The 25,694-nt window shown below is 37.0% G+C and overlaps 1 protein-coding gene across 6 annotated transcripts; it reads left to right on the plus strand.

Moving 5' to 3' along the window:
• The first annotated feature begins 140 nt into the window (after nucleotides 1-140).
• Nucleotides 141-25,211, plus strand: ift88 (intraflagellar transport 88 homolog). Of its 6 annotated transcripts, none has more exons than XM_030124746.1 (28): nucleotides 141-318; nucleotides 1,268-1,330; nucleotides 1,437-1,496; nucleotides 2,388-2,441; nucleotides 2,553-2,616; nucleotides 3,206-3,275; nucleotides 3,597-3,687; nucleotides 3,969-4,073; nucleotides 4,317-4,419; nucleotides 6,893-7,239; nucleotides 8,052-8,122; nucleotides 8,303-8,389; nucleotides 8,831-8,930; nucleotides 10,192-10,197; nucleotides 10,935-11,021; nucleotides 11,203-11,389; nucleotides 12,008-12,116; nucleotides 12,267-12,417; nucleotides 12,622-12,737; nucleotides 13,399-13,451; nucleotides 13,737-13,802; nucleotides 13,914-14,020; nucleotides 17,352-17,415; nucleotides 17,833-17,883; nucleotides 18,687-18,704; nucleotides 18,834-18,884; nucleotides 23,138-23,245; nucleotides 24,665-25,211. In XM_030124746.1, exons 1-28 carry the CDS (start codon nucleotides 238-240, stop codon nucleotides 24,784-24,786), a joined length of 2,592 nt encoding a protein of 863 aa, XP_029980606.1. In that variant the 5' UTR covers nucleotides 141-237; the 3' UTR covers nucleotides 24,787-25,211. The 6 variants fall into 6 exon arrangements, with proteins under 6 accessions (XP_029980606.1, XP_029980607.1, XP_029980609.1 ...); XM_030124747.1 differs by having other exon boundaries at nucleotides 18,687-18,699; nucleotides 18,832-18,884; nucleotides 24,665-24,801; XM_030124749.1 differs by lacking the exon at nucleotides 17,833-17,883 and having other exon boundaries at nucleotides 24,665-24,801.
• Nucleotides 25,212-25,694: the final 483 nt, after the last annotated feature.

Here is a 25,694-nt window from a genome sequence, read left to right on the forward strand (position 1 = left end):
GAAAGACAAACTTGTTACCAAGCAACGGAAAAAAGCTTAGACCAATTGTCGAGAAGATAGCTTATGATTGACGTGTAGATACCCAATCAGAAGTTCCAAAACGTATCTGTCCCACCCTTTTCGCTGTGGATTGTGGGGATGAATTCATCAATCGGCAACAAACAGCAATTAGCCTCACCTGCGTCAAACGCTTTACTCTTTAATCAGTGACTCTGTAATTACACTGAAAAAACAGAAATGGAGAATGTACACCTGGCTGTAGAGGATGATGATCTTTATTCGGGGTACAACGACTATAATCCAACATTTGACTCCGAGGTGAGTTAGCTAACAACAATGCTACTTACCAGCCAGTTTCTCGTTTGGCAGCTAAATTAAAGCGTTGAAGTTTGAAGCTACAAATATAAGAAAAGGTTGACAAAATAGCAAATTTCATTGTTTTTGCATTTGACACTGAACATATGAATAATAGTTGCCCTTGTTTTCCGCGTCACATATAATCTAAATGAGCCTTGACCCAAAGAGATAGTGATACGTCTATATACAAGATATCTATATAAATGTAGAGATATCCTGTATTTATATTTTTTAACAGTGCCGAAGGAAATGTTTTCCTTTTATATAAGTAGTTACAAAATGCAGACAATACATATACGGTATAAAGCACATGATACTCATTTAAAGACAACTGGAGTACGTACATTACTTTGGTGTGATGGACATTCACATGGTTCCAATCCAGCCATATGGGTTTTAAACTTAAAAATGTGTCTGTCCTAGTTCAGAAGTCTTTGTAAAGTATTTTTAGTATGCCTGTTAGATTCTGTATTTGTATGTTGATTTTTGTTTTTTTTTTAGGTCTATGAAATCATGGGACCTAGTGCAATGCATAGTTAATCTGTAATTTAAAAAAGACATAAAGTAATCTGGTAGTTCGCTTTATAGATAAAAAGTATTCAGTGCTAATCTCTTTGGCCACACAATGTCTTGTACAGCTGTCCCTAGTTATGAATCTAGAGGAAAAATATGAACTGTGTCCAAAGGTTCAATAGTATACACTGGAGAATGCATTATGAATTCTATCACCATGGTGTAAAATGGTTTAAAATGTGGAATGAACGATATGTTTTCTGAAGTTGTAGTACTAGCATTATTTCTCTATAGAAAATTGTAGTTTTCATTGGTGAGATTTAATCACCAATGAAAATGAATAAAATTAATAAAACAGTGTAGAATAATCACTACAGGCTTTTTCTCCAATTTTAAGGAGTTAGAGAATGATGTGGGCTTCCAGCAAGCCGTGAGGACCAGTCATGGCAGACGACCCCCAGTGAGTACTGAGTATAATCTGTGTCAGTAAGACAACGAAAGGAACGTGTTAATGCAGCCAGAAATTATTCTTCTGTCCAAATATTAACACACATTCCTTGTTTTAGATGACTGCAAAATTTCCTGGCACTGCCATTGGGGCCCGGCCTTTAGTGTCCTCCTTTGGAGTAAGTATTATATGATCATAATTTATGAATATATTATTTTTGATTCTGATCGAACTTGGAGCTCAGCTTGTACCTTGAACAAGATGATGTTAGACCACTGTACATTACCAAATGAGTTTATTATTAAAATAACCTAAATTAGTCAGCTTTCAATAAGTCTGTTGGATTGCTGAATTCATAGGTAGGTATTACTATGTGTCGCTGAGTGTACTTGGATAGATTAGAATAGATTATATTATAATATGAAAATGTGGGTATGATTTATTGACCATCTAAGTGCTATTACTCCTCCATGACACACCTACCTAAGGAATAGTGGAAATAATGGAAAGGTTTTTTTAAACTGCTGAACTAATCACTGAGAGCATGTGTGGAAGTCTGTGGTCACTGTACAACATATTCTGAGCCTCTCATAATGAGCTCTGCTGCCATAGTCATACCGAATGAGGAGACTGTTCACCACCCTAATTTCATCTTTTATGTTGTTAATCACTAGGTATGTTTCTCCTCTCACCAGAAATATAGACTATTCTTTGTGTATGTATACCTCTACCAGAGAAAATCTTTGAGTGTACCCCGGCTGCAAACAGGGGCTGTATGTTGCACTCTGGGGTAAAACCCATATTCTAGATGCATTTCCTAAACGTGTCACCAGATTGTTTCAGGCACCTTAAAGAATTTAAAAGCATTCCACTTGGTGAATGAGAAACTGATGTATATAACCATTAGCTAGGTTAAGACTTTTTTGTTTTTTCTTTGCAGTCTTATTAGCATGAATCCTGTTTAAGTCATCTTCACCTTTGAATGGAAAGGTCTTTAAGGTTATGTTAAACTTAAATCTACACGCTTATTCTTAAATGTTTTATTTGCTCCCTTTGTTGTTTCTTTTAGTCTCGAATCCCCATGGCCTCCTCAATGGGCAGACCCATGACTGGTGCAGTACAGGTGAGAGAGCTAGACCATTTTAAGTTCATGATTAATTTTTTCCCTTACTAAGCAAGGAGTGTAATATGAAATGGGAACTGTATGTTTTTGTTTTTTTTCCTAATGTGGCAGGATGGAGCAGCTCGACCAATGACTGCAGTCAGAGCAGCAGGTTACACCTCCTCTTTAACCCGAGGTAAGTTTATGACTTCATTCACAACCAAAGAGAGACAAACTCAGCATAGCACTTAAGTTTAGGTACTTGGATAGTCCACGTGAGTCTTATTTTACTAGTTCTACTTGGTCTACAATTTTTTTTTTCTTATTTTCTGCCTCAGAGATTAATTGTGCTTATTGTTTCATACTTTAATAAGGTGAATTAGAAAGCAAATGACAAATGTGCTGATAAACTGATGTTTACAATGTACATGAAAAAGTGTTATTGCACACACACACACACACACACACATATATATCGATTTATGCACATTTATACAATAGATTAATTAATCTTCCATTAGAAAGAACCTGAAAAGTGAATGCATAGTAATGTGCAGACAGTGTTTTGAAGTAGATCTGAGACAAACATTTGAACATTTAAAACCTTTTGAGTAAAACCCATTCTCTCATTAATTTTCCAAATTTCATATTTTAACCCAAGACTATATCTTGGAAACTACACCCAACCAGCATTTTTTTTTGTGCCTTAATTTTCACTGAAAAAGTGACTCAAACTTGGTAAACTTTCACTACTTTTATTATGGTGACATTTTACTTGTTTTCAGGTTCCACCTTTGACCCTCTGGGACAGTCCAGAGGCCCTGCACCTCCACTTGAAGCAAAAAATGAAGACGCGTGAGTAACCACATGTGCTATTAAATTAAAATTAAAAAATGAATAAAATGACACAAGTCTGATGATAGTATGACAGGTGTGTGTGAGTTTGATGAGATGGTTGCAGTTACTTCACAGGTCACAGATGTACTGTGATGAACACAATTCTAGGCAGCTGGAAATGCACATAAGGAAGTTAGATAAAATACAAAACTTTTAACAGGATAACAGTGTTGTGGGTTTTTCATTGTCCTGTATGTCATTACAAGTAGTTTTTTGGTTGTGGGCGGCTTGTGTACTTTGGGACAATACTACACATTTGGTGCGGTCTTTCTTTTGCAGGGCTGAGGAAAAGATCAAGATTCTGGAGAAGAAAGTGAATGACCTGATAGAAGAGAGCTGCATGGCACAGAGCATGGGGTCCTTACAGCTGGTTAGACTCAGTTCTTCAGTAACTTGAGTTAGGATTCTAATGTTAGGATTGCATGTATTAATATTTCAGTTTCAAACAACACACAAATGACTCGAACCACAGAAGTTCAGACATTTGTGTTTAGAAGACTGATGCTTCAGAAATTATTTATTTATTTATTTATTTATTTATTTATTTATTTTCACTGCAATTTAGTCATGAATACAAGTTCTTGACTTCTTCGATATGTGTCCCTGTTTTTTTTTATGTAATGTGATAATATGTATACTTGTCTTACAAAGGCTCTTGAAAAAGCCAAAGAGGCAGGTAGAAAAGAGAGAGCTCTGGTGAGACAAAGGGAACAGTCTGGAAATGGAGACCACATCAATTTAGACCTCACATACTCGGTAAGTAAATCTGCTTACATCAGTTATAAATAAAGATATGACAGAATGTGATTCTCAGGCTTCTCGGTACAGCACGTTTGCATTTGGAGGAAGTTCAGCTAAGAACTCATACATGCTACTGAAAATGGTTCCTGGAGACAAGTAGAGTTAAGGTGTTGTAGAGTCAGTTGTTGAACTCATTGCCTGTTTCTCATTTCGCATTGTGTGTTGTTGAAATGCTTAAAAGGTTTCTGTTTTATTTAGGTTCTGCTCAATCTTGCAAACCAGTATGCGAACAATGAAATGTACACAGAGGCTCTGAACAGCTACCAAGTTATTGTGAAGAACAAGATGTTCAACAATGCAGGTGAGTAAACCAGTCAACAGTTCTGATCATATTACGGGACAGAATCATGTTTAATGGCAATAACTTTAAAAGGTGTTAGCAGAATGTATTGATGTATTTAAAGGTAGAAAAGCGGAACACAAATTGAAAAGATTTGGATGAATATCCACTCCATATTAGATTAGACAAAACCTACTAAAGCTGTAGTTCTACTCACTGAGAAGTGACAAGCTGGGAAGAGTCATTTTTTAAGACATGTACATATATTAGTGGCATTTTTTATTTACAATGTGTGAACAGGTCATATCTCAAAAAACCTCTTCCCCAGCTTTTGTACAGACTGTCATGATGACACTGATCTCTATGTTGAGGTTGCAGATCAGATTTTCTATGAATATGTAAAAGGTGATGGAAGAGCTATGTCCCTTTCAAGTGTCTCTTCTGCTCCTCCAATGAAAACCATTGACTTAGAAATTAAGTCTACTAACATGAATAAATGACGTGTTCCCAGAACAGCACAAAACTGTTTATTTTGCAACTGAACTAGAAATGAGAATGGTCACTCAGTGTAGCCACATTTTGGTTAGCAGTTGACTGAACATCATTCATCTTCTGCGGAGTTGAACCGAGACCATTCTGTGCCTGAAATAAGATATTAAAAAATAACGTATTTAAACACAGTGACACAACAACACGGGCTGCAGAATTATTCTTTGTCAGGAAGCTGATAGGTTCAAGAGACTTCCAGGTGTTTAGACTGTATGATGGCAAGAAAAATCAGCAAATACTCTAAATATACAGGGTGAGTCAGAAAAAACGCTCTTTTCATTTAAAGAAATTGTACCACTGAAATGGAAATGCTTATTTTTCTTTTGATCATACAGTCATATTGATGTGGTCATTGAGCATGTCTGGCGATTGAATCATTGATTTATGGCATAGCATAACAGAGGGAATGTCCATTGTTTATTGTGCACCGAAATATCTGCCAACACAGTTTATGCCACCGTGAATGAAACTGAAATTGTCAACCATTACAGCATGTTTACTCACCATCAAAATGTTTTGTCTCAACGAAGTCGTCTGGCACGACCTTCAACCTGGCTACCATTCAGATTGATGCAGATCTGTGCTCATTGTCGCATCTTTAACACAGCTCTTCTCGCCATTCGTGTTCGTCGTAGGGCTTGGATTTCAGCCGTGATGCGATTTCGGAGTTCCTGAAGAGTTTGTGGAACAGTCTGATACACACGGTTTTTAAGATACCCCCACAAGAAAAAATCAAGGGGGGTCAAGTCCGGGGATCGGGGAGAATTTTGTCACCATGAAAGCTCTCTGCACATCCGTAAACTGTGGTCTTGCCATGATGAAAACTCCCTGGGCACTGTCATGTAGGCCTATGTCCTGAGTGTGAAAGCAAAGCCCCGACTCCTGTAATTGTTGTCAATTTCAAGTTTGTTCACTATGGCATACATTGTGTTGGCAGGTATTTCAGTGCCCAATAAACAATGGACCTTCTCTCTCTTATGCAATGCAATAAACCTATGACTACATCACCAGACATGCTCAATAACCACATCAATATGACTGTATGGTCAAAAGGAAAATCAGTGTTTCCGTTTTAGCAGTACAATTTCTTTAAATGGAAAGAGCGTTTTTTCTGACTCACCCTGTAGAGTATACTTTAAGATAGTAAGGTGCACACATTAGTAGCAGTTAGTGGGTTAGACACAGGGCATGGGGCAAACTTATGTTTTTAATAGGTTAATGGCTAACTTCAGATATACAACACTGTCCGAAAGTCCTAGGTCACCATTTGGTTTGTTGGTTTAGTAAAGTTCTAATGATCACACTTGCATTTCTCAGTCTCTGTATTAAGATACAATCTGGATATATAGGAAGTATGTACAGCACTCAAAACAAAAGTTTCAGGGAAAAAACAACTTCTACAAAGCAAAGAAATTGTATATACTGTGACCACCCTTTGCCTTTAACATGTCCTTAATGCAAGATGAGATTTATTGCATTGATTTTCTGATGTTTTATACCAGGTTTCATTTAACACATGTCAGATGTTTCTGTTTCTTCTTGTCATGGGGTCGGGGATCACACTAAATAGTGACTTTAACCTTTAGAACCCATTTATTTCAGTTTTTTGTGTGTCTTTTAATCAATCAATCAATGAATCAAATTTTATTTATAGAACTCCAAATCATAAGTCTCATGACACTTTACATATAGAGCTGGTTGAAACCAGACTCTCTTTTAAGCCTGTGCACATATGTCCTGTATTGTCTTCTAAGCTAACAGTGGCCAAAGACTTTTTCACATACCTGGCTTTTTTTTTTTTTGGTGCTAGTTTGTGTTTGTTCAGACCAGCTTATTAAAAAACAAATCATCAACTGAACACGAAGCCATCTCTTGCTAGGTTTCCAGTTACACACTTACCTGTACTTATTTTTCCCCTCCAAATATATTACTGTTATTCCCACAGGTCGCTTGAAAGTCAACATGGCCAACATCTACTTCAAGCAGAAGAACTACCCCAAAGCCATTAAGTTCTACCGAATGGCACTAGATCAAATTTCCAATGCTCACAAGGAAATGAGGATAAAGATAATGCAGAATATCGGTGTGGTGTTTGTCCGCATGGGCCAGTACACTGACGCTATTACATCTTTTGAGCACATCATGAGTGAGAGCCCCAACATCAAGACAGGTTTCAACCTCATCCTGTGTTACTACGCAATTGGTGATAGAGATAGGATGAAGAAGGCCTTTCAGAAGCTGATCTCGGTTCCTCTGGGCATTGACGACGAGGACAAGTACATCCCTTCAAATGTGAGATACAGTAATGTGTTGATGTTTGATAATCTGTCATTAGTGTGTGTGTGTGTGTATGTGTTCCCTCTGTCGTGACTAATTGAGATTTCTGTGTAATGAATATCAAGTCATTTATCCTTTTCCAAAAGATTCCATTGTAATACACAATATATCCTAGTGTTTGCATGAAATCAGCTAAATGTTCAGTTGTAATTTAAAATACAAAGAAAGGGTTTCCTTCGCTTTTTTAACTTATACAGTAGCAAAGCTTGTTTAAAAAATCCTAAAATTATAGCCTGTATTAAATTAAAAATAAGTCTCATGTGGAATTAGTTTTGACAGCTGTGCAAATAACAATACAAATGTGCACAGAAGCAAAAATAATAGGACTGCCATGTTCTTACATGTATAGCTGCACAATGTATCAGCCAGTGCTGAAAATAATATTTATTGCTGATTGATCTAATTATTTTCTTTATAATTGTGCCTCAAGCCAAAATTCAGTTCAGTGACTGCTTTAAAATGTTGTCAATTCAGTGATCAATCATCAATTAGTGACTATTCTTTTAGTAGTAGACAACTAAATCATTATTGAACTTTTTTTCTGCTCTAAGTTTGACAAAAATATTGCATTGTGTGAACTAAGTTGTGTCATTTCATTTGAAAATATATTGATGTACCTTTCAAAAGTTGTCACTCAAATGAACTTGATTGAATAATGAAACTACACTCCAGGTGCCATTTACAGTGTATTTTTTGTTACAATGAAATGCGAGTATCATTTAATGTTGTTCACTTAAGATCCTGACCTGTGCTCTTGTCTATTTCAGGATGACGCCACCTCAAATATGGTCATTGAAGCCATTAAGAACGACAAACTTCACCAGATGGAGAGAGATCTGTAAGAAAATATTACGTGTAATCCTTTTCTTTAACTTTTGATTTAATGATGCTTTCTACGCTAAGATACGTCCTTTCAGCCACATACAAGGTCACTCTGGAGTAAAGAGAGTGTTTTTAGCCTTTTAACCCTGAACCACTGATTTCTCGAATTCCTGTTCTATCCTCTTCTTCTGTTTAGAAAAGTCCTGGCTGAGAAGTACATCATGACTGCAGCCAAGCTCATCGCTCCGGTCATTGAGTCTTCTTTTGCGACTGGATTTGACTGGTTTGTAAAAGTTGTGATATCCTAATTACAACAGAAGGCATATGATGTTCAGTGAAGTACGGTTATTAAGGATTGATAATATCTAGGTGTAGTTTCAAAACAGATACGAGAGTAAACAAAAATATCTGCTGCAGTTATTGTGGACAGTATTGTGATTTTTGAACTGAAATGTTAATTTTTTTCAACCTCAAACATAAGACAAAGTATTTCAATAACGTCACAATAAAAATGGTGTACCTTTGTATTTTTTATATTTTAATACAGTACCTTTCTCTGCGTGTGATTATGAGATTATGTAATTGCACAAGTTATTTGACATTGCAGCTCTACTGTTGATTACTGTTTGATGTAACAACTCAAATGTTGGAAGTCAGAATGTAATCCTCTAAAAAATGTATGTTTCTAAGTGTAAATATATTTTTGCTTATCTCCTTGTTTTAGTTGTGTTGACATGGTGAAGAGTTCACAGTATGTTGAACTTGCCAATGATCTAGAGATAAACAAAGCCATCACCTACCTCAGACAAAAGGACTTCAATCAAGTAAGTATGTTTTCTGTATATGATGAAGGGTGATATCACTAAAAATAGGCATGTCTTTAGTTTATCACAGACCTCAGTTTAATGTGTACTTTGCCAATGTGGCTTGAATATTTGACTGGAAACTGTGAGCAATTTGCCTTTAACTACAACTTGCTAAATTTGATATTTGTGAATAGTGCTGGGCAGTAGTATTATAGGCAAAGTATATAACATAACATTTTTCTTTTAAAATCACTCTTACAATAATTCTCAGTCCTTGCTTCTAAACCTTTGTCGGTGTGGTGGTGTATTTACCTAACTTATGTTTATGCTTTATGTTTTCATCTTGGTTTGCTGTGTTGTTTCTGGGTTTTGTTGAACAGTGGGTTGGTACATGTAGCCAATATTAATATGATGCAGCGTGTGTGGGTGGAAATATAAAAACAATTAATTAGCGAAGTGACTCTGGTTGTGTATTACCTCTACAACATTCTATTTACAATCACAAGTAGCTAATGTTACATACTTTGCCTTTAATTGTATTTATTGCATGTCAATTGTCAGTTAAAAGACTAATAAATCTTTCAGTGTTTTGTTTTATTTTTTATTCATGCATATGTTAATCTCAAAGTTTGTATCATTATAATTGTTTTGAATGTCCTGCCATTTGATTTCATAAATGTTTTGTTGTTTTGTCGTGTTCTTATCATGAAGACCAGTTTAAAACTAAGGTTAAAACAACCAGATGGTTTCTTAAACTTTCACTCAAGACCAAAAATGAGCCTTTAAACTGGAAAGACATAACTATCACTATTGATAATTACCATTATTGAGTGATATGAACATTTTTATTGTGATAACTTTTTTTGGTTATATAACCCAGCTCTATCTTAGTGCAAAACTTGTAGAGTAATCCAGACATTTCACTGGTTGACATGCTACTGCTTGTACCTTTTAAATATTATTCTAATTACATCATGAAGCAGTTACATTAAAGGTTACTTTTGCCGACACAAAATATTTACTGTATACGCAGTATTGTTCACCAATACTGCATGTATGAGAGTGGTGTTTCCCTTTTAAATGTGTGTTAGTGCTCTGTTTATTTTTATTCCATCTTTTTACAATATGTTATGAAAATACTGCCATTGCTGTTGTTCATGTGTCAACTTTCTGCTTAAGCTGTTTCATCAGTGTGCGGCATCAGACGGAATTTTTGTCTTCTCATGTTTGTCCATTTTCTCTTGCTTTTGTCTTTTTCTTCCCCATCTGCATGCCTAAGGTTGAGGTATGTGTGTCTTTTGTTTCCATTTGAGATTACCTTTTTCCCCCCTTTATGTACCTGCAGTTGCTAGCTTGTACTCATGTGCTCTATTCTCAGGCTGTATGTCTGCATGTGTGTTGTGCTTTTCTTCTTTATACAGACAGATGATGTAACTTCATCTGTCTTTATGCATAAATGTATCAGCTGTAGTATACCTTGTGGTTTGATAACTTGCTTTTTTGCATTAAAACTTTTTACAAAAACAGCACATGTGATTTCACATCTGTTTCAAGAATAAAAGGGAAGAAATGAATGCAAAATTTGTCCAATTTGCATTATATTAACATTTACAGTAAACTTTAATGAAAGCAAGAGCTTTATATAGTTACACTTGTGTACATTTTGATAACTCTGACACTTTCTTTTGAAAGGTATTTGTTACTAATTTTTTTTTTTATAGTTATTGAGTTACAGTGTTTATTTATAATGATTGAGCTGAATACCACTATGTCCGGCTTTAGATCATATAATGAAGGAGTCAAGAAAAAAGTAGGGAAGTTTAATTTTGTTTTTGTTTTGTAAGTTTTGAGTAATTTTCTGTCAAGGATCAATAAAGCACCTAATGTAGATTATATAAAAAGCTGTTTCATGTGTTTGGTGACGTTTCATTGTAGAAATTGGTTTGTGCACATGGTTTTACACCAGGGTGAAACCAGTGTAAAATGTTTTTTTTAAATGGGTTTAAATTTGTTTTTTATCAGGCAGTAGAAACACTGAAGACATTTGAGAAGAAGGACAGCAGAGTAAAAAGTGCTGCAGCCACAAACCTGTCTTTCCTCTACTTCTTGGTAAGATCCCAAAAAAAACTAAACCTTACTGCATAATGTAAAAAAAAACAAAAAAAAAACGTAACTCATGTTTGACCTCTTTTTAAAGACAAGTAACTGCATTGATTGTTAAACGAAATGGCTCAAAAGAATTATGCCCCATCTCTGAAACATCTTCCCTCTGATGTTTACCCTTTCACAGGAGAAGGACTATGACCAGGCTGACCGCTATGCTGACCTCGCCATGAATGCTGATCGCTACAACCCAGCAGCACTCATCAACAAGGGCAACACAGTGTTTGTCAAACAAGACTATGAGAAGGCTGCAGAGTTTTACAAAGAGGCACTAAGGAATGACTCCTCCTGCACAGAGGCCCTTTACAACCTGGGTAAGAATCTGCTTCTGTGATACTGGACCATTGGAAGATAAACTTTAGGCTTGACTTGTAGTAAAGTTTGATATTTATTAGAAGCACATTCCTGTGAGATGTATTTTCTATATATTTGTATTAAAGAACAAAACATTTAAAAGAATAACACGAACACATGCACTTTTACAGACAAAACGGCTTTAAACCGAGGACATCTGTGTTTTTTACAGCAGTGTGGGCAGGTGGTGGCAATGTACAACTTTACCACTGGATATCTCTAAAAATTACTCTCTAAGTCATGTTGAGTCTCAATACAGTGACAGGCACTTAAAAAAATCTGGCAAAGGCAAAGATTAGTTTCTGATCTGTTGTAATGAACAGTTAGACCCTTATTTTTTTAGGGCTGTGTCTCATCTGTTGATATTTCATATATATATTAAATGAAACCATCAGGGTCGATGGTCTTGATATAAAAGTCATACAATGTTATTGACCTACTCACTCCTGTTCTCTGTGGGTCACTGAGCAGTTTGCGTCCACAACATCTCTAACTATTTAAACAGGACAATGACATTTCTTTATCCTGTGATAGCGTCAGATCTACCTGTTACTAAGAGACTTGCTCTTTTGTACCAGGTCTGACCTATAAGAGACTGCACCGTTTGGAGGAGGCTCTGGACTGCTTCCTGAAGCTTCATGCCATACTGAGGAACAGTGCCCAAGTCATGTACCAGCTAGGACACCTGTATCCTCCTAATGATGTGTGTGCGTGTGTGTGTGTGTGGTAGCGACAATTTATTCTACTATACTGGGTCTGTGACACCCTGTAGCTTGTAAAAGTTAAAATCAGGGGCTGGGTATAGGTCTGAGTTATTCCCTGACTTGTCTGTCCCAGTTATGAGCTTCTGGAGGATCCACAGCAGGCCATTGAGTGGCTGATGCAGGTCATCAGTGTAACACCCACCGACCCCCAGGCTTTAGCCAAACTGGGAGAGCTACATGATGGCGAGGGGGACAAGTCTCAGGCTTTCCAGTACTACTACGATGTACAGTGGGATAAATATCCTTCTCTATAAGTTATTTGAAGTTTATCCACCATTATTGGAAAAGAAAACTAATGCTGTTTACTATTATTCTCATGTCATTTTTACTTTTACACCAAAGCAGTAACTAAAACAATAGTACAATGATCTGTACACATCTATGGTCCCTTAGACACTCTGACCATGTTGTGTTGTATTACCCTTCAGTCATTCAGGTACTTTCCATCCAACATAGATGTGATTGAGTGGCTCGGGGCTTATTACATCGAGACGCAGTTCTGTGAGAAGGCCATTCAGTACTTTGAGAGAGCCACACTCATACAGTAAGTAAACAGCAATTACAATATGAGGATAGTATTTATTAAACACAATTATTGTGTTTAGACGAAGGAATACTGTACAAACTAGAAGCACTCGGAGAGCGCAGACCTCCGCCAAGGCTGATCAGTGGCCCCCCCCATGGGCCCCCCCAGCCCCGATCACCACCAAAATTTAATCATTTCTTCCTTATCCCATTTCCAACAAACCCTGAAAATTTCATCAAAATCTGTCCATAACTTTTTGAGTTATGTTGCACACTAACGGACAGACAAACAAACAGACAGACAGACAAACAAACAAACCCTGGCAAAAACATAACCTCCTTGGCGGAGGTAATAAAGCAGAGAGAACTTGTGTGCTTGAGTTTTTTGTTTTGTTTTGTTTTGTTTTGTTTTTCAGAAAAGTACTTTTGATTTGTCCCCTAATGGGCTCCATAGTACGGTAATTACCTTGTATCAGCAAGATAATATATTTGACTCTCCAGAGTGAAGGAATGTTTTCACAATAAGAGTCCTTGAAATGCATACTATAGAAGTAATAGTAATGGCAGAAAAATTCCGGTATTCATGGTTAAAATGTCAGAGATGTGACTTGACTAGAGAAATTGTTTTGCATTTCAGTTCTAGGTTTGTTTAAACAGTATTTATTTGTTCTGTCCTTCAGGCCGACCCAGGTGAAATGGCAGCTAATGGTAGCAAGCTGTTACAGAAGAAGTGGTGAGAATGAGTTGGCTCTTTGTTTCAGTGCATGGGTTTTAAAGACGTTTCTTAAGATTAATGAAATGAATAGTTTGACACCAGTTTGAACAGAAATAACTAATGATCAACTAACAGATAAATAAAATAATTGTTAGCTGGAGCCATAGGTTATAGAATAGTAACTGAATTCCTCAAACTAGAACTTAATTAAAGTTAAATGGTAACATTTAGTCCTTGTTTACGATGAGGAGATGGGTCTACGTTGAGTTAATGTTCTGTGACGGTTTTTTGTTTTCTCAACAGGAAATTACCAGAAAGCTCTGGAAACGTATAAAGATATCCACCGCAAGTTTCCAGAAAATGTGGAATGTAATTTTTTTTTTTTTACTTGCACAACTCTAACCAGAACTCACTTAATGAACAGCAGATGATTCATGGAACAAAGTGGGGCAGAAACTAAAAAGGTGTGTGTTTGTCCAGGTTTGCGTTTCCTGGTGAGGTTGTGTACAGACATGGGCCTGAAGGAAGTCCAAGAATATGCCACGATGCTGAAGAAAGTAGAGAAGCTGAAGGAGATACGAGAACAGGTACATCCAACTGCTGCTTCTATAGATCTAGTGATGTAGGGACTTAGGAATAAAAGAGCAGGCAGGTTAATGTAGATGGTGTAACACTCAGATTAGGTAATGCATATGAAGAATCATCATAAAACCTTATAGTCCTGTATCACAGAGCACTTTCATGAGTTTTTCATTAATTGTCTTTTCCTGGACAAGAACATGATGATTGAAAACATGTATTTGTATTTTAGCATTGAAGTGGTTCATTGGTCATTGTAGCTTCGGAAAGTAAAAACAGCTGTTTGTGCTCTGGTGTTGATTTCCTTGAATCAAGCACATCAGCTGTTTAATTCTAATACTGGATCATTTTAAACTCTTGTTGTGTTTGGAGAATTGATGCGGTTGTTTAAGTTGTTGTTGAAATTACCTGGAACAGTGAATGAACTGGAAAAGGACTGGAATTTTACTAGAGCCAGTGTGTTTATTACTGTCTCCTCCAAATTATGGCATGAATAAGTGGAACAATATCCAGTTATACAACAAATCAGGAAAAATAGGATGATACTTTAAAACTCAAAACTGTGGTTATCTTTGATGTATTATTACTAAAAACAACAAAGCAAAATGCTACTTGACGTTTCACCTCAATCAATCAATCAAATTTTATTTATATAGTACCAAATCATAAGAAAAGTTATCTCAAGACACTTTACATATAGAGCTGGTAGAAACAACCATGTAACTGTTTCTGTCAAATAGCGTTGGAAAAGGATTTATTTTTGTTTGTTTTACAGAATGTGTTTTTTCATTGTCTAGTTGAAATGCATGGGTGTCCCTGAGAAGTTATTTTCTTGAAGGTAGTCTACATTGCGTCAATGTCCTTTTCAACGTTAATGATTGAGACAGACCGAAAGACTAATTCAGTACATCGGAGCCAAAATAACAATTTCCCAACTATTGATTTCGGCTGTTTTTGCAGCTGATGGTAGTTAAGGCTTCTCAAATATAAATACTGAAAGTGAACAAAAATAACAAAAGATAAAATAACTTTTTACAGTTAGTTTGATGTCCACTCCCACTTTTATTGTTAAACTATTTGGGTTTGATGTTCAGTGATTCAGATTAATGTAGGTATTTATTCCTTTGACTTAGTGTTCAGCTGAAAACTCACCCTGTCTTTATTCAAATGAAAGTAGTCACTTTTGGACATGCATAATGTGCTTTTCATTGGATGATACCAATGCAGATTGATCAGCTAACGGCTTTTCCTTGCTCCAAACTGTCCTCATTATATTGTCATTTAAAAATCTCACTGTCAGTCAACCTTTTAAAAGGACACTGACACAAACCTATGACAGACCATGGCTTCTAAACTTGTTGCTGGCAACAAGCTGGATAGTCCTTTTTGTCCATTTCTTCCAAAAAAAAAAAAAAAAAACAACAAACAAACACTTGGAATACTGCTGGGTCTGAGCACAATCTATGTTTCTGCTGAGATGTCTGCACACACTTTAAATGAAGCTTTGAGTAAAGTTTGAATTGGCATTTGTGGTTGTAACCTTATTGTAGAACTTCATGTGGGGTTTTGAGGTCATGCCATTTGAGGGATAGGAAACACTGGTCTACAAGGAAAATGCTTCCAGAATAAAAGTAACGAAATTTTACCACATGAGAGTCACTGATAAAGAAAAATCAAGTAAAAAATGCTGGTTGGCTGAACTTTCCAAGATACAGCCTTGGGTCAAAATGTGAAATTCAAGAATTAACGAGAGAATGGGTTTGACTCAAAAGGAATATTTGTCTCAGAGCTACAAGATCTACTTCAAAACACTGTCTGCACATTAGAATACTTTCACTTTACAGGTTCTATTTAGTGGAAGATTTATAAAACTATTAAATAAATGTACATAAACCAATATATATGTGTAATAACACTTAATCATATACCTTGAAAACATCAGCAAACCGGCACTTTTGTCATTTATTTTCCAATTAATCTTATTAAAATACGTAACATTTAGCATATTTAATCTCTGAAGCAAATCATTTCTAAAAAATTGTAGACCAGTGAAATCAGTGTTCACCAAAGCCTTGCATCCTTCCCCTCAGATCTGTTGTGTAGGACTAGATGTTTTATCCCTTCTTGCGTACTTGAGACACCACTGAGACTTTGTGGGATGATCCTAAATGCATTGGAATATTTAATTTGATTTTGTTTGTTATTTGACAGTGACACTGATCCATAATCAACCAAAACATAAAAAGCTGTAGATGTGTAATCTCTGGCATGATGTTTAAAGTATATTATGGACTAAAGAGGATGAAATATCCAAATGATTGTACTCAGCAGTTCACTTCACCTGTTTCTTATTCTTATTTAGTTATTGTATCTCAATATTTTAACATCTTAGAATGTGTTGTAGATCTGAATACCAGCAATTGACATTTACAAATGAAACAAGAAATTAACTATGTTGTGTTTATCTTGTCCATAATAAAACACAACCTCACTGTTTTCTTCATTGCTTTGTATTTTCCATATCACTTGCTTTTTTTCTGATTCGGGGTTGTAAATGAACAATAAATCAATACATTTCTTTATTATGGATGCAGGTAAAGAGGCATGAGGTCACCACAGATTATCTTTGAGTCTCCGGTTGGAGGAAGTTTTTAGTGATGGCCAGATTCCCTGTATATGTGCCACGTGCCTTAGTCCTGTGGAGATGTTCTTCAGAGCCAGATACTGATGAGAAAGACATCAAATCACAACCAGCTGCTTTTACATCAGCCCAGAGACGCTGTTGGACCAAATGAACGATCATGCAGACTGACAGATACAGAGCCAGAGAGTTCAATCATCAGCCCAAACTGAGTGAATGAAACACAAATGATCCTATTAATATAACAGAACTGAAAACCATTATGAAGTCTGATCGAATCATTGCTCTGTTTATGAAGATATGTTTATAAAGTACGCTGTTGCCATGGTAATTTCCAGTTCTATTTTATTTTGACATCTGCTTTTTCCTTACTCTGGTTTCCTGTGGTGTTTCTGTGATGGAGTAAACACTTTAAAATGTCCCCCTAAAATTAAATATGAAGTTGACTTCTTTCTTGGTTTTTGTTTTTTTGTTCCTCTTTATATTCAAACTGGATTTTATTCATACCCATAAAAAGACTCAATTTATGACACGAATGTAATGAGTCATAATAAAAAAAGAAATTTATTGAAATCCAATAATGAGTTATCAAATGTTACAAAAATCAAACTGCAAATTCCATTCAGATGTCCTTTAGGGTTAGTTTGGTCCTTAATCAGTATCAAGCTACATCATCTGTTTGCTCCTTCTTCCTCCAGAGGGTGAAATCTGGACGTGAGGGCAGCGCCAGAAGTCGGAGAGAAGGCAGCGCAGGAAGTAGTGGTGAGTTATTTCCACAACATTAAAAGTACTTTTAGTCACTCTGGCAGTTCTTGAAAACAAAATAAGTATAAATGTGGTGCTTGGAATGTAGAAAACCATCTTAAGAAATATTGTTTGTAGCAACCTGCAAACAATCATCAAACATTTTTCATTTTGTTTATAAAGTACACTGTATTTTCCTAGTTTGTTTTCAATTACATATGAAGAGGTAGCTCTTTTTTAAGAGGACATTTATTAAATGTAAAGTGTTTTTATTCCTTCTATCGTAACATTCCCAGTACAATGTGGACAATTTAAAGTAGAATCAAAGCCTGCTGTCAGTACTGTTTAGCTTTTCATCATCATCACCATTATCATATTCAGTATTTGTTTTTCCACATGTCATGTCTTTCCTCTTGTGTACATGCTGCTGGGCAGCAAGCATCTCAACATCTGCCCCCACCTCTTCTAAAAAGACCAGCACTATGGGTATAACTATGTGTACAACACACTGTGTCATCCTGAGTGGACTAGGATAGTAGTAGTTTTTTTTCTGTATTTCTGTATTTTACTTTTACAATTAAATGTTTGTAATTTTAGGTATTCCACAGCAATTTGTTAAAGCAACGATTTTCACCTCACACTTCCAATTTTTTCATGTATATCCTTAAGTGTATTTCTTTTATTATTTTCTTCTTTTTACAGGCCAAATTGAGGGCTGTCTTTTGTAAACTTAATTTAGGATGTAAAATAATTTTGAGGGAGTGAGAGTGTAGTCTCACAGCCTGGTAGAAAAGACTTTTAATTGACCCTAAGCACACAGAGTCAGTTAGACGGCACTCTTTCACTGCAGAGCTACAACAAACAGACACATCCTTCACTGCTTTGGCTCTTACATTGGAAAGCTAGCTCATCAGCAGATTTCAAATGTGGTCCAGACAAACCAATAAAACTGTAATATAACCCAGCTTTGCTATGCTGTGTAAAAACTTTGTATTATCTTGTGGTGTAGTGTGTGTGTTGTATGTGTTCATATATTTGAAGCACCTGTTAATTTCCCTACTGCTCCTCTCTGCCAAGACTTCCATTTATCCCCCTGTGTCTTCATAAATTAGATTAGCAAACCTTAAACCTGCATGCGTTTAATGTCCCATAGTTCCTCAAAGTTACTGGAGGCGTTTCAACATCCTCTTACATGTTCATTTCATCATGTCCTTGAGCAGTGTGTATGAAACTTTTAAGTTTTCTGATTTAACCCCTACTCCATTTCTCACTTTCTTATGGCATATCAGAGGTGGATGTCAAAGCAGGTGAGAGAATGAAGGTCATAAAATCTTGGCAAACGGCCTGCTGTGTGGAATAATCTTCAGTCTTTGCTCAGTGTGCATCATTTTCCTCATCTTTACTCTTATTCTTCCTGTTTCTTCTTTACCGCCCAGTATCACAGTCTGAGACCAAACAACTGAGTCCTCACTTGGATTCAGGGAGAGGTATGTAAGAATATACATTTGAGGAAAAACGGGAACAAGGAAGGTGTAGGATTACATGTTTGGCCACTTGTAGAGCAAAAACTGTGAGAAATACTCAAGAGCTCACATGTTTTTGTTTTCTAGTTGTTTCTACCCAGAGAAGGTTTTAAAGATCTTTAAATCCAAATAGATTGAAAGAGAATTTCTCTTTCAGTTCAGTTTTATTTATATGGTCCAATAGGACAAACCGAAGGGCTTTACAGTCTGTACAAAGTACGTCCACCTTTGTCCTCCCAAGCCTTGGTTTGTACTTTGTTTATCCATTCATGTGTCCAGAGATTTAGGGATCCAGTAGCTCAATACAACTGAACTGATATAGATACATCATTCTGCACACAATAACTAATTTCACTGTGCAGCAACTTGTGTAATTAGAGTAAATGGTGAATTTTTTAAAGTGTATGGAAAGCAGGGCCAATATAGTCAATGAAGGCAAGCAAAACAGAGAGAAGCTTGCTACCTCTCAGTCTACTATTTGCCAAATTGAGTCTTTAAAAGAAGGAATTACATTTACTTGTTTTAGTAAACATTCATTGTTTTTCAACCAATCAAAAGAACATGTTGCTCAGTTTTCTCTCCTGGTGCCATTGCAACAACTCTATGAAATTACTTCTTTAACAGTCGTCATAATTTGGGCTTTGAATGTGTTTTACATAATTCTGTGACTTTACCTACTTTTATGAAACAATGATCTGCTAAACAAATAGCCCTAAAAGAAATCAATCACCTCCAGTATCTATGTATGTCTTACTTGACTGGTGTGGATAGTGTCTTAACCTTGACTGTGTAAAAACCTAATTTAGATGATTGCAGAGCTTCATACCACAAGTGGTGTGAAGTTTACATTGTGCACTCCTGCCAACGCAGAGTTGAAGTGTTCTGGTTTTCTTTAGATAGGTGGATTATAAGTTCCATTGTACCACAGAGAGAAGTCCAAAATCAACTGAAAGCTTCTTCTCACATTTTTTCACAGTCTGTATATCCCTGTAATGTATCACAGAGAAATATTTAAAATCCAGACAACAGTCCTCCTTTACTATACTGTGCTTTTCTTTAGGTATGTGCATATATAAAAAACCCCCACCTGAACCTAGTCCAGAAGTCTTCTGACAGGCAGCTGTGATGTTGGACTGTACTCAGTGTTTGCACTGTGTGCTCTCACAGTGAGAGGAAGCAGTCGCTCAGAACACTTTTGGATATTTAGGAAAACCTTGAATGCACCTGAGAGTTTTCCCTCTTTTCTGTAAAGTCTGCACATTTGCAGAACTGTAGTGTTTGTGTGAGAGAGGGAGAGGTTACAAGATGGCCTGAAGGTTTTTTAGCTCTTTTTTTTTTTTTAATCTGTGTCTGTCTTCTATGCCTCTCCAAAGCATATCAGTCAAGAAAGAGAACCCCGTTATTGTATTTTTTCCCTCATTTTGGTGAAATACTTGTATTTTCTTACTTTAACACATTTAGGCCTCTCCTGAATTCATATTGGGTATTTATCAGCTCCTTTTTAGAGCCTATGGAGTTGTGTTTTTCCACATAAGTTTGATCAAAAAAATATGTATTTGTACAAATTGCAGATTTAAATGCCTTATTGTGCCGTGAAACTTCATAAAACTTAACCCCATGCAACTTTAGGCATGTGTCATCCCTCTGTCCATTGTCAGGGTCAGTGTCTAGTTGTGTTTTATATTGCAGAAACAACACTAAAGACAATCAAACCAGAGAAACAGAGGGGAAAAGTCCATTTGCCATTAGTATGTGAGGCCTTATGTGAGATGTTTGGGACTGAGAGGGACAGTGGAATATCAGACCTCCTCCTCTTCCTGTTTTTCAGCTTTGTGTCATTGCTTTCCAAAGTTTCCAAGGCTACCTGGCAGCCAGATGTGGGCTCTTGCTGTCTGTAATCATGTCTGTCCTTCAGTTCAGTAGAGCGTTCTGTCTGCCAGTCTGCCATCTGAGCCTGGGCTAGAACACACACACGTTTTTCCAACATATTCATTACACCTTATGAGTAGCACCATCATACTGTCTAAGGTAATTAGAGCCTGAACTGGTCCAGTCCACTGTCTGCAGAGGTTTTTCACTGCACCTACAAACATAGAAACAGCATAGATCTGCACACACACATGCACGCACGCACACAGTCTCTAAGATTTCAAATGTCACTCCTCCATTATGTTGACTGTTGATGAGGTGAGAACAGCAGCTTTGGCTTCACTTTGGCCTGTGGGCAGTTTTGAATTTACCAGTGAAATAATTCATGAAGCGTCACAGGGGTTTCTCACACAATATCTGAGACGGACACAGAGACGACCACAGGTAACACAGACCACAGCTAAAAGCTTTGGAAATATGATCTTGTAAAACTGAATACTTACATGTAGTGATCTCACTTGATTCCTTTCTGATCTGATACCAAGAAGAACAAAGAAGAGTTGCAAATACAATACCAACACTTATAGAGGAGTAAATTGTTTAATGTTAATACGTAGTACAGAGTTTTGGCTGTAGAACAACCATTTCAGCGACATGGGTTTGAAAATAATAATAAAACTAATAAAAATTGTATGGAATTAATGAGGTTTACAGATGGATCGGTAATTGGTTTGGGTGGCTGATTAATGCCAAAAGGAAACAATTACAGTGTCAGTATCAGTAGAACTTTTCTCTGGTATGGTGGCTGATGAATTGATAAAAGGTTAAATGTTACCTCTCTTTATTATCCCCAAAGGGAAATTCGATCTCTCTATGTATGGATGGATAAATGGATGGATAATGGATGGATAAAATATCCATCCTAATACATACGCAGTACCTAGCATTAGCATTAACATTAGGAGCAGTGAGCTGCAACTGAAAGCAATCAACTACACATCTTCATCAGCACCGTGGTCAGGGGCGCCGACAGAAGAATTGACCTCTCAATCATCAATCAATCAATCAATCAAATTTTAGTTATATAGTGCCAAATCATGACACTTTACATACAGAACTGGTCAAAACCAGACTCTCAAGACAATTTACAGAACCCAACAGAATCCTCCAGGAGCAAACACTTAATGATAGTGGTGAGGGAAAAACTTCCTTTTAACAGGCAGAACCCTGGAGCAGACCCCCACTCCTGGAGGATGGTCATCTGCCTTGACTAGTTGAGGTTAAATAGAGAGGGTAAAGGATGAGAAGAGAGAGAGATTGGGGGAGAAGGGAGGAAGTAAGGGGAGACACATGGATGCACAGCAAACTGAACTTGAACTGTTAAAAGTAGAACCTCTATGTATCTGTTTTTAATGGCAGGGGAAACTGGAGCGCCTGGAGGTTCAGGTAAAGGCTTTCTAACTGGAATTATTAACTTAAAGGGCTGAAAATGCAATCTGCATTTGCCTGTTACAATCAACAAAGCCTGGCCAAATAATTTCCTGAACTGTAATATTTACTTGGAACACCTTTTGCTTTGGACACTGCACACATTTACCATGGCATCATTTCCATCAGCATATGTAATGTCACAACATTTTCTTTTCGATCACATGTTTTTATTTTTTACCAACATCTTGTATTGATGATGTCAGACCACTGCTCAAAGTCTCACTCTGGAACAGGGTCAACCTGGACTCATCAGGCCACATCACCTTTTTCCATTGAAACACAGTCCAGTCTTTATGCCCATCTAACGACAGTCCTTCCAGGTTTTAACATTACGTTTGACAGTTTTTAACCCATTGTTAGTAGTTTGATTCTCCCTAGTTGTTTTCTTTTTTGATACAGGCCAGTAATTTGACTGGTCCACAGCTACATGAAATGTCTTCTAACAAGGTTATTTAAGAAAGGAGAAGCTACTTACTACATCAGTTAGAGATAAAAACATGTTGTAGCTGAAACATATTAATCATTGCAGTAAATATCCGATGGAAGGTTCTTACACATATTTGCCCAGTCAAATTCAAATGGGGACTTTTTTGCCCAGGCTGTGTATATCTGCCTCTAAAAGTGTAGAAATGTACACTGTGTTAATTTTTTAAATATGTATTTCATCACCAACAGTGGACAAAGTACTAATCCACACTTTACTACAGTTCCAAAGAAAAACATGTAGGCAACACTTGTATGGACAGGCACCACATTAAGAGATGCATTTCCCACTGCACTGAGCCACAATGGAAGCCAGTCCATATAAAACTTCATTTTAAAGACGTGCTAAATCTCCATGTATTTTTGTGTTACAGAGAGTGGCCACAGCAGCAACAGCATGAAAGGAGAAAGACTAAGCGCAAAGATGCGGTCACTTCCTGGGTCCAATGAACCATATGAAGCCAGCAATCCTAAAGAACTTGGTGAGCAAAGACCTGATTTTTAGTCTTTGACCCTTTAGACCACAGATGTCAAACTCTGGTCCTCGAGGGCCGGTATCCTGCATGTTTTAGATGTTTCCCTCTTCCAGCACACCTGACGGTCGTTATCAGGCTTCTGCAGAGTTGGATGATAGGCTTATCATTTGAATCAGGTGTGTTGGAAGAGGGAAACATCTAAAACATGCAGGATACCGGCCCTTGAGGATCTGAGTTTGACACCCCTGCTTTAGACAGTTGAGGGCCTTGAGGTCACATGTCATTTATCAGTCTCATGAGTCGACAACAGCAAAAATAGTTGACATTATTCTCAGTTTGTCTAACAGTTCAGAATATGTCTTTTCATGTCAACAGAGCACTGGTCCTTTATTGGTGCTTCTACTCGTTGCCTCATACAAACAATGTATCAAGTAAATAAGTGTTGTTTCCCATGAATGTTCTTTGTAGAATTAAAGAGATTAAGAACCTTAAGCTTGTAAAACTTTAAAGGCTATATCTGAAAATAGTTGTATTCTGACATCAAGACATTTCTAAAAGACGGGAGAGATCCACACTTAACTTTTTAAATGGCAGCTTAACTGCTTAGTTTTCGTCTTTAAAAGAAATGCACCACATTTTCCAGGATAATTCCCTCCATGTCCGTGAATTGTTGGATATGTGATGGATATTCCACATGTTTTGCCAATCATTTACAATTTCCACATTAAGCTCCTTCTTCCAATTCTCTGTGTGTATATTTGGTTGAGTGCTTATCATTGACACACAATGTTTGATAAAATGCTGAAATTATTCTCATGTCACTTTACTGATAAGTTTTGATAGTGATTTGGATCATGTTCACTTCCTTGTGAGATCTGCCAGGATTTCTTTCGGTAAAAACCATGCAATCATCTTTTTCTTTCAGATTCTGGAAACTCTCCAGCTCTGCTTCTTTTTATAAGACACATCTAGCTGTCATTCCTTTAGCTGCAAAATGCTTCGATCCTTGCTCATATTGGACTTTTTTGGCATTACTATCATGTGCTAACCATCGTAATATGTTTGGCTTGTCATTTTTATCGTAAACCATTAATCTAATGCATGAATCATGCTTTGATCTGGCTTTATTTCTAAATTAATACCCCTGACCAATTTGTCATGCAGTGCTTTCTGCAAAGTATCTCTCACTTTCCCTTAACACATCAGTATGTAAACTTGGTGGCTTGGAACTATGCATTAGCCTACGAAGAGGTCCAGTGAACGGTGACTATATTTACGATGAGAAGACAAAGCCTAGAGACAGATCTATACATTGCATCATCAACATGTCTTTTTCAAAATTTAATAATAATGTGTACAAACTGACACCCAGGTTTCCCCGACCATCTATAATCATGTATCAAAATGTGCTCCTTTCATCTGCAGACGCCTCATATGTGGATCCGTTGGGGCCTCAGATGGAGAGACCCAAGACAGGGGCCAAGAAACGAGTGGATGATGACGACTTTGCAGACGAAGAGTTGGGAGACGACCTGCTGCCGGAGTAGCTGCTCCTACAGGAACATGCTCTGTCATCACCTTTAAAAGGCACAAACACAAAGCTTCACCACACAACCAAAACACTAAAAAAACAGGTGTTTTTCCAGATAAACACTTTATTTATACTGCAGAGACTTGTTTATCTCAGTTGTCGAGTGGTGAGATACGTTTTCCTCCATCACATTGGTCGGGTTTGCTTCACCGCTGAGTCAGAGAAAATATAGATGTTTATGAGTATCTATGAATAGATAACCACATTCAGCGAAGGAATGCACTATATAATACATATAACTATGTGTGTGTGTGCGTACAGGTGTGTGTGGACTGAATGTGAATCTGTGGCTAAGACAACTGGCTCCAGTATGGTTTGTGTTGTTACTTGTACTTTTTACAAAATAATAGATATTAAAGTTTATTAATATTTTACACACTGTCCAGGAATCACTGTTTTCTCTTTAATTCATATAATATACTGTACACCACACCAGTACAATGAGCTCAAAGTTCCAATGCAGACGTGAAACATCCTTAACGTACAAGGCAGCTGGACTTCCTCTTGGTCCTTCAAGCCTCTCAGCGTTGAGGTTTACCAGAAACCTACCCACATAGACCAGTACCCAGTCTGTGACTCCCACCACCCACTGGAACATGAGCTCAGAGCCTCACACCACAGGGCTGAGAACATCCCCACTGAGGCACAAGACACACCCTGAAAGCCCACATTTAAATCTCAGTCACTGTTGAAGTGCGGAGCCAAAACAATGAAACACATCTCCACAGTCCAAATATCTCTCGACTGCATGGGATGTTTCCATGTGTGAGCCTGGGAACCTTCTGGAAAATCCATCAACATGCCAGACGAACCTGATCCATCCATTCCAGATCCTGTATTTATTTTGCACATTGTTTTTTTTTT

The sequence above is a fragment of the Sphaeramia orbicularis genome, chromosome 21 (genome assembly GCF_902148855.1).
Source record: "Sphaeramia orbicularis chromosome 21, fSphaOr1.1, whole genome shotgun sequence".
Taxonomy (NCBI): Eukaryota; Metazoa; Chordata; class Actinopteri; order Kurtiformes; family Apogonidae; genus Sphaeramia; species Sphaeramia orbicularis.